The following is a 10215-nucleotide window of genomic DNA, read 5'->3' as shown; positions in this document are numbered from 1 at the left end:
AATATTCTCAATGATATACTATTTTCCCCCACCCATGCATAAGTTCTAGACTAGGATAGCTAACATAGGGAATGAAATAAATCTGGGTGTTTATTGTAAACTCGCTTGCTATTAAACGAATTTGCTTTCTCTGTCTCCTATATTTTATTTATTTTTGTTTTGTTTTGAAAAAAACTGGGAAGCCGGTGGCTAGTACTGGTTTAGATTTCCTGCCTGAATTTGCTCTTGTTTTTCTCCTTACTCCAGTTCTCCTTGTGCAATGCTGCGTGGCGCTGGCAGACTGAGGGAGAGGGAGCTCCAGTCACACACATACACACAGACCACGGAGAGGAGATTAACATCAAGGATACCACGTTTGCTATAAAAGGGAGGTGGGGGTGGCCGAGGTGGGGGGGAAATAAGGGCAACAATCGGCTAAATGCTCGTCTGCCGTCCTCGTCACCAGCACCTTGCTCAGGTCTGAATTCGTTTCTTTTCCTTTTGCTGTATTGTGCTCGCCTAGGATCTGGATAGGAGAAAGAGGGCGGGGAGGGGGGGAGGGGAGAACAGGGGAGGTTTAACTTTTACTTGACATTACTGGGTTATTATCAGTTTCACGGTGTTAAATCCCGGTGATTTCTCCTCGGCTCTCCCCTCCCCCCCAGTGCTTAGTTCCCGCCAGTTAACTTTGTTCAAAAGGCTGCAGCCAAAAAGGCTTGTCCGGGCCTGGGACATAGATAGCATAAAGTAAATAATCACAACAATTAGACAGGGGCAGGGAGTTGATCTTAGTCGCTAGCCATCCGCTTAGTTAGCGTTTGCTCTTTAGGGGCGTCTGAAGGCCATCGCACCAAGGACACACTCACTCTCTCTCTCTCTCTCTCTCTCTCACACACACACACACTCGCTAGATACAAAAGTCTGGAGGATCTAGGGGGGAATTGCAGGCACCGGATCGGTGCAGAGGAGGCGACCAGAGCCATGCGTGCCACGGCTTCCTGAAAAAAGAAAGGCGCTGGGTGGTGGAAAGTATTTTGTCTGCTTTTGTCTTGAAATACAGTGAATTGGAAGATGGAGATGGATGTTAAGGGAGTTTCTCAGTGCCCAGAGCCCATCCCCCACTCGCAGGGGTCTGGAGGCTGTCAGCAGCAGCAGCAACAGCAGGATGGGCAGGCTGGGGAAAGTGCAACTGCTAGTGACAGTAATAATCCAGAGAAGAGGCAAAACAGTGAGAAAGAAGACAAAAAGGTAGGTGTGCCGCTTTTTAAAACGGTCATCGCCAGCAGAGGAGCCTTCTGTTAAGAACTACACGATCGCTAGCGGTTAGATAGAAAATTAGAGAAGGGATGGGAATCCATTCTGTAGGGAATGAAGGGGATGATGACTTTGGGAAGTGAAAGCATCTAGCCTTACTAGGAAGAAGTGTACCCTGGTTATTAATTAATTATTTATTCTTATTCTTCCTATTCTTCTTATTAAAGATGGGTATTTTCTTTCTACATGTAAAGAAGAGAGGTATAAAGGCAGAGTGGAAGGTTGTTTAAGGACAAGGGAAATGAGGGAGAGTCATAGCAAAATAGCAATGGATGGAAAGCACTTTCCTGCCCATTCAAACATAACTGATGTGTGTTTCTCTCAAATGCATTGTTCTAGGTACAGTGCCTTGAAAGTGGCTTTATAGAGCTTAGATTAGCAGAATTTGAAAATGATAAAATGTTGGTACTAAAGTTTATCTTACTTTCAGGATTTAGTGTTGTGAGTCCCTCTTCTTCTCTAACATCCTTTTTTAGCTGAGAGCAAGAGGAGAGTTACCTGTAAGGAGAGAAGCCTAGTAAATCTTTTTCTTCAACCCTGCTGTGTCATTGTAGACTAGGGGACAGCTGCTTACAACTGTACTGAATGAAAACATTTAGGTAACTGAGATCAATGATGAATGGATCTAACTCTATTCTTTGGTGCTTATATAGCTTATTCTAAATAAATCATAAAGTAGGGAGAATATAGTAGAAAATATTGCCATTAATATAATGTTAGCGGGGTGCATTGATCAGTGCTTTTGTCTGTAGGCATTGTCTTCATTTCCATTTCCATTAATATTTCCAGCATGCATTTACTTAACAGAAATCTATAAATTGTGTATGTGTATAGGTATGTAACAGACACATTAGAACAAATGCATATGTTTTAATATAACACTCAGTTTGGCAAATTCTTAAAGTTTCATTGAAACCTGTTCAGTTTTCCTAGTGAATATGGATCACATGAATAGATTTTAATCGCATTTCAAAATGTTGCATTGTACTGAAAGTGTTTCATAAAGTACTTTTACTATGCAGTACAGTTTTATTTTATGTTAATGTGTAAGGAAACATTTATAGAATGAAATAATGTAAACCAGTAATGAAATAAATTAGTGCAAGAGCTGTCAGACCACATATTATATAGAGTTAGATTATATTAATAAATATTTTGAAATCATTGTATCTTTTGCTAGAGACTGCTAGTTCACAATATTTACATATGTGTTTCATAGCTGAGATACTTTTTCATTTGTTGACCATCTTGTAAAATCAGTATAATTGTTTTGATTGAAAAACAGAATATTGCAGATTGATAATTTGAATAGGGCCTTTATGTCTAAGTAAGCTGGATAAAATGTTTTTATTTTTTAAAATAACTGATGACTTTAAATATTCTAATATGTGTAGATGTCATTTTAGTCTCCCTGTAGTGTATGAATATTTAATTCTGTCATGAATGTATGTTACTTTAACATATTTAAATGACTGTGAATGTTCAGTTTTAGTAATAATTTTTGTACATCATGTTACTAACATTACTTTAAATATATTCCTTCAATATTAGTTTACAAAATAATTAAAATGTAGAGCTAATGCTGCCATTTACATATGTGTTGGCTGTGTCAATGCCGTAAGCATTTAAAAACCCTACCATCAGCAGAAATATATGCTCAGTAGTTACTTTTTGATGCACCTCACAGTCTGTCTAATGTTGTACCAGCGGTGGGTAGCTGGAAGGCAAATAACACATATGACTACCGGTGAAATGAGTACTAGACTACATTTAGCTCATTAACAGGTGTAAATAACTGAGTATTCCACTAATGTATTTTCTGTATAGTTGTCAGCAACTACTTGACATAGAATCAAAATACTTTTTTTCTAAGTGTAGTCTTTCAAAGGTATTATGATGTATCCTTTTCTTACCCAATATAGGTACTATTTTAACTTTGCTTTTGCCAAAAGTATTTCAAGTGCCTGCAGGTGGGAAGCGCTATGCTATTTTAAACCTCACTAACTGTGTGAATCCTTTCTGGATCCTTTTCTAGTACATTTTTATACCTTGCATTAATGCTAAAGTCTTTTGGGTCTCTGATTAAATGACTAAATTGAAAATGGGGGAGGGGGGAGCTATTAAAATGGTAATAGAATCCAACACATTTTCTATTAACATGGGAAAACAATACTTTTCCAAGCCAAAATCCCAAACAACAAATATTGTATGAAACATCATCTAAGATCTTTCTAAATGGACAGAAATAACATGATCTTTGCTTATTTAATCATTAAATAGACACTAAGGACATGTTGATTATGATCTGCATCATTGATATAAAGCACACCATGTAAAAGATAAAGAACATAAGAGTAATGAGATCTCCTGGCATATTACAGATAGATAAATAAACACACTCATATTTTTCCTGAAATTTTCCAAAAATTAGGATTTCAGGACAGTTCAGGATTCCACCTTCAGTACTTCCTTCCTTCCTTTATTACACAGGATCTTACCTGTGTAATAAAAAGCATCGTTTTAAGGTCTAGTTTCACTTTCATTGAAGACAACCTAGCTAAGTGGGAACCGGATCAGGCTCAAGATCAGTAAAGCTATGTTTTTCACAGTGTCTTCACAACGAAATTTTGTCAAATCAGCTGCCTACTGTAGATAGACATACCTTTGAATTTTTCAGAAAACCTGATTTCAAACATGTCTCAGTGTTTTCTTAATAGCTCTCCAGTGTATCTGGTCTATCAAACATGTTGTAAGCAATTAGGTCCCAATATAGTAAAGCATCAAAGCACATGCTTAACTTCAAATATGCAAATAGTCCCATTGACTCCAGTGAGACTACTCACATGCTTATAAAAGTAGTGTCTGTGAAAGCATTTATTTAGTCAAGGATCTTACTCTGAAAGATATCTTTGGGAAGAGAATCTCACATGTTTCATGCTAGAACAGAGACTATGATGAAAAAAATTCAATTTAGGAACTAAGAAAAGACTTATAGATCCTTACTGAGGCATCTACATAAAATAATTCGGATTTTCACAGATGCTGAGCAGGTGCATTTCCAGAGCTTTGAATTTTCAGGACCACTCCTGTGTGTTTGATGTACTCTCTGTTCTTGTACATTTGTTGTGTGCATGCTCACTTTTACTGCAATGTAATACTTCCTGTCATCATATCTTACTTCCAGCTGCTCCTTAACTACTAAGCATCAGCTGTCATCTCCATGGGGACAGGTCTAGTAGGTGAAGCTGGAGTCAGCGTGCTGGAACAGAGCTTATGGCCAGAAGCCTGCAAAGGAAGTGGATTGGGACCAGGAGCAAGGCAGGAGGGGAAGGGAGAAAGGTTGGAGTGAGGCTGGGAAAAAGGCAGGTGCAAGGTCTTTTGTAGAATCTAGCTGGGAAAGTGCCTTGTTGCAAAGGCAACTTCTTGGTATCCCGTTCAGGCATAGGTAGTGTGCCTGGACCAATCAAGGTCCTGAGACCACTGCCAATTGGGCCTTCTGTGGCTGGCATATCCTGGGGTACTTAGGCTCACAAGGCTGAGAGCCTGATAATAGCTGCTGTGGAAGAGCTAGTGGGAGGGGACATGGACACAGCAGTTAAGCAGAGCCAGCAAACCCAAGTTGTAGACATCTGGATCCTCATACAAGCTTTCCTGGTTGCTGGCAGATTTCATCAGTTGTTTTGAGAAGCTGTTTCAGTTTGCTATTATGATACAGTGACAGAGTCCTGAACAAGAACTGCTGGCTCAGGCCTCTGTCATTCCAGCTGCCAGTTAAGGGAAGTAAATTGGAGCTGGCTAGAGAAACCTGTGCCTGAGTCGCAAAAGAAAACCGTTGGTAGCTCAATTGATCTTGGGCCATGTATAGACCCAGTGGAAGGAAAGAGAGAGAGAGACCGAGACCGAGACAGAGACCAAGAGGGCTACTGCAATGCCCTTTTACAGATATCTTAAGTGGATGAGTCAAAGAATAGAATTTCTTAATTTATGAGTGGTGTATCTAGAGCTCAGCAGAAGAATGAGGTCTCAGTCTAATTTTACATTTAGTTTTCAGCATAAGGTAACAGTTCTAGAAGGTGAGGAACCAAATTCTGAGGTCTCAAACACTGATAATGAAGCAATGTGGAGGGTAAATCGAAACCAGAGAAGTGAAGAAGTGATATCAAATGCTAGAGTCCTATGATGTCACATAAAAAATATGTCTTTGTAGTTAAAAACAAACAAAAGGCTATCCCAAACCAAGGAGGCAGCATGGAGAAATGGTAATATTAAAAGGCCTTTTCTGGTATATTGGTAGAACTCTCCCACACAGGTATTGTAAAACTTTATGAAGCATGAGAAACTCTTCAACTGAAATATTTTCTTCATCTAGGAATGATGGGGCCAAATGATATATTTTCACCACTTTCTGTTTTGGCCAGCCTCATAGCTTTTTGCACTTTTAAACCTTTTTATTCCATGTAGTTCTTCACTATATTTATCCAATATATCCTTGGACATCTTCTATTTCTAGTGCCGTGCTCTCTGTCCTTTTTGGATCCATTCTTGACACATCTTCAAATAATTCAGTCATACTTCTTGAATCTTCTGTAAAAACATTATTTTGTGTCTGAGCCATTTTTCTTGTTACTCGCTGAAAATTTCAAGACTGTAGGAAATAAATTATTCTCCTTAACCAATTCTCCTCTTCAGTCAATAATTTTCATTCATTGTTTCTCCTTATACTTCAACATTTAGACCCATGTGGTAGTATCAGCCTAACAGTTATCTCAAATACACTGATTTTTTTTCTAACTGTGTTTTGCCTTTCAGATATTCAAATTTCCAAATTCTGTAGAGCTAGTTCTACTTTTTATGTCACCTTTACAATCTCTGTTCTTTAATACTAGTCCTCCAATGCAAAGAGATTTTTCTGTGTGTTCTAGTTCTTTGCCTCTAATTTTGATCTTGATCGCTTCCTCGTCTTCCAATTGCCATTTTTTTGCCTTCTCCATTCTGAGCTTTAATCCAAATTTTCTGCTTTCCTTGAATAAATTTCAAGAGAATTTTTTTTGCAAAGAATGAACAGCTGTTTAAATTGTTCATTATAATGATCAATAAGCATATGAAGCTCAAAAAGCCAATCACACAGTGAATGATATCTGGAACAAGTGCAGATATTTTCATTGCAATGTAGGAATTTCATTAAAAATTGGTACTATTTCTAGTCATACTAATTACAGAGGAAAATGAGGTGCATGTTATGGATGATTGTTTAACAAATCCAGAGCACCAGGGCTTCTAGCTAAACAATGCACTTGAAGCATCAGGGATAGAACTAAGAGCTATGTGCTAAGAAAATACAGGATGCTTGCACTGGACTAAAGAATAATTAATATTTGATGCTTCTTCAATATTTTTAGAGTGTTGATCCTCTTGAGTACGTGCCCCCAATGGATGTATACTATCATATTTTGGTTCTGTTTGTACAACACCTGTACAATGGGATCCTGGTTCATGACTGAGGTTTCTATTTATACAAATAAATAACAAATTATAATAATATACACTTGAGTAGGTTTGACATTGCATCCAGTGCAGTGTATGATTTAAGTTTGACATTGCATCCAGTGCAGTGCATGATTTAAATAGACACATACTTAGGCCGTGATTCACAAAAGCAACCTTGTTAAGGAAAGTACTTATGAATAGCCTTGTACAGTGGTTGGCCAGTATGGCTGTGTCTAGACTACATGCCTCTGTCGGCAGAGGCATGTAGATTAGACAGATCAGCAAAGGCAAATGAAGCCGCGATTTAAATGATCGCGGCTTCATTTACATTTACATGGCTGTCGCGCTGAGCCGACAAACAGCTGATCAGCTGTTTGTCGGCTCGCCGCTAGTCTGGACGTTCCCCCTGTCGACATCAAAGCCCTTTGTCGGCAGCCCCGTTATTCCTCGTTATTATACCGGGGCTGCCGACAAAGGGCTTTGATGTCGACAGGGGGAACGTCCAGACTAGCGGCGAGCCGACAAACAGCTGATCAGCTGTTTGTCGGCTCAGCGCGGCAGCCATGTAAATGTAAATGAAGCCGCGATCATTTAAATCGCAGCTTCAGTGGCGTATTCTTTTCAGTGAACCAAAGTTTATCTAGTGTTCACAGGAGTTAATCAACAGTTGGGTGCCAGGTTGCATCATCATTGTTTGGCTAGAATCAAAGGTGATTAATTAAGTTAGAAACACTAACATCCATGACCTTACAGATATTTCGACTATAGTTGTAGACAGCTATAGTGTTTTTAGGTTCTCAGTGCTTGTGGTGAACATTTATGATTCCAAATTGTTTCCATGTTTCACAGATATTTATCATTATACTGAAATGGAATTGACTAAGCCAATTAGAGTGCAGTGATGCTGTCAAGTTACTGACACAAAACTGTTCATTTTTTCCCCTCAGTTATATAGTTCCCTAGAGTCTGACTGGTTGTGGGAGTCTTGTTCATGTAATTATTGGAATTATTTCTTACTAGCTATACAATATGTGCATCCCAAACACTGATTGGCTGCCAGCCATAATTACCCAATCAGAGAATAGGGATTTACATATTCACTGTACAGTTAGTTCCCAATAACTTATTTTCAAATAATACAGACAAGAAAAGAAAATACAACTGAAATTACTCAAAGGGAAAATAAATATATAAATGTGTTTTCAAGTAGTACTCAGAACTCTCAATTAGAGCTCCATTTTGTTGTACAATAAAAGACAGACCCTGTCTCAAGGAGTTTAAACATATTAAAGATCTCCACAATTAATGTCCCTCTTTTCCTTCTTTCTCTACCACTCTCTGCTCCTATCTTTCTTCAACTTTGTATGGCTCCTATCCTGGAATAACAGCTGTATATTTGTTTAAATTAGTTGTTTACATTACTTGTTCAGAGAGGCCTTGTCTATTATGGGAAAACGCATTGTGACAGAAACTGAGTTAACTAACACATTTTTAATTAGCACAACATAAAATACACCTCTTAGCGTAGACAAGGACAGTCATTTTAAAATGTGCTAGGTAGCCATGGTTAAACAGTACAATATAATTATTCAGTAGCCATCATGACTAGCTAGCATGTTTTTAAACATGCTTGTCCTTTTCATTTAAAAATCTACCCAATAAAAATAGGTCCTGTTAACAGGACAGTCTTGCTATGTACGTGGAAAGTAAAAAGCTCTGTTGAACTAACTTGAACTCCTTGGGCAAATAAGGATTGCAGGATCATCCCCTAGGCTAGGCTAGGCTAATAAATAGTTCTTTGGCCTCCGAATTCATTTGCTATCAACATCTTGTCTTATAGCTTCAGAGTTATTACGGTAAAAAAGATTCCCCTTCAAGGTAACTGTATGACTCAAGTTGGTCAGCACAACTATATTAGCAATATCTGAAAATATGTACCAAGAACATTAGTTTCACGTCACCCTCAGATAACTCTTTTGTTTGATTAGAAGGTGAAAAAAGGAGTGGAACCTCTGCTTCTATTAACACAGGCTCCCTGTAATTGATTTCAGCAACTGCCTCAAGCACCACTAAATTCTCATCTTCACCATTAACTAATGATTGTGTCGTCATTGAGGATATTACGAAGACTGTACTCACTGCCAGACTCTTCTGGTAAAAAATCTGTCTCTGAATCCAAACCTAATGCAATTACAAGATTCCTGGATTTCATGAGATGTAATTAAATTTGTAAATATATACCAAAATTATTATTTATTAGTATTATGTAACATCATAGATATGCCTTGTGCTCTGCAGAGATTTTAAAAATGCCAGATCTCGACCTTGAGACTTTTATATCACAAATTATACACAACACTGTAGGAATGACTATAAAAGAAAAGATGGGGAGGTGGGCATGGGTGGACAAAATACAAAAAAATGAACAGTCTCCTCTTGAGATACATTCACATTGGAAGTGTTGATCAGGCAGAATGTCATTGGTAGAGATTCTGTTCCTACCCAGAGTTATGGGTTCCTGTACACCCGTCCCCCAACCTAGTATCCCTGATGGTACTGAAGGAGAAAGGCAGGGTCATTTGTGCAATCCCAAAATCAAAAGATTCAAAACAATTAGGCTTGTTTGGTAGGAAAATGTATTTTACTGGAGAGTTACAACTCAAAGCTGCAAACAAGAAGGCACTGTTCGGCAGGTATGATTTTAACACATGGGATTCCATGCAGAAATTCCAAGGACCTGCTCCCCCAAGATGCTAGACAAGTATTCTCATTGCTGGACAAGGGATAATCGGAGAGGCTTCATTACACGCTGCTTTGGAGATGGCTGATTTGATAGCCAGGACCATGTCTTCAGCAGTGGCCTTGCTCAGAAGTTTGTGGCTACAGTCCTTAAGACTCCCACAGGAGGTCCAGCAACCCCTTCAGTGCCTACTTTATGAAGGAGTTTTAGAACTTTTTTGGAACAGATTGATGCAAAACTTTATCATCTAAAAGACTCCAGGGTGTCCCTTTAAGTCCCTTAAATTGTACACACCAGCTTTCATGGAAGCACTGCAGGCCTCAACAGCCCATCAGGATCTGCAGGGAAAGAGAATCAGGGTTTAGGAATAGGTCACCATCCCTTCTCCTTTGAGTGGTTCCCGTGGGTGTTCCACACTGGATGATGGTGCGTCGTCGCGCTGGCGACTGGAGACTTTTCTAGCAGTTTCCACCGCACTGCACATGCACCACAGTGCCCCTTTGTGTCATTGGAATCTGTTAGGTGCGTGCGTGGCGCAGCTCTTCAGTTCCTTCTCTACCATCCTCGGCAGCAGACGGAGCCTCTCTTTTCTCTTCAACTTCTGGGAAAATAATAGATAAATACCCAGTTAATCCCTACAGTTACTTCATCATCCAAGATCTTTCAATCCCATTCTCCACCCCAGTCAAAAGTTT

The 10215-nt window shown here is 39.0% G+C and overlaps 1 protein-coding gene across 5 annotated transcripts in view; it reads left to right on the top strand.

Annotated features, from left to right (window-relative positions):
* The first annotated feature begins 274 nt into the window (after window positions 1-274).
* The window catches only part of RBMS3 (RNA binding motif single stranded interacting protein 3), a 995810-nt gene continuing 985869 nt past the window's right edge, over window positions 275-10215 (top strand). The window contains exons 1-2 of one of the 5 annotated variants that reach the window (XM_075921983.1): window positions 275-457; window positions 1040-1227. In XM_075921983.1, the coding sequence (XP_075778098.1) occupies window positions 1051-1227 (177 nt within the window). In that variant the 5' untranslated portion in view covers window positions 275-457; window positions 1040-1050. The remainder of the gene's footprint in view (window positions 458-1039; window positions 1228-10215) is intronic. The other 4 variants (XM_075921981.1, XM_075921980.1, XM_075921982.1 and 1 more) reach the window with 4 other exon arrangements.

Source organism: Pelodiscus sinensis, chromosome 2 (assembly GCF_049634645.1).
Source record: "Pelodiscus sinensis isolate JC-2024 chromosome 2, ASM4963464v1, whole genome shotgun sequence".
NCBI classification, from domain to species: domain Eukaryota; kingdom Metazoa; phylum Chordata; order Testudines; family Trionychidae; genus Pelodiscus; species Pelodiscus sinensis.
Note: the sequence above shows the minus strand (reverse complement) of the source record. Positions and strands in the feature narration are given on the sequence as shown.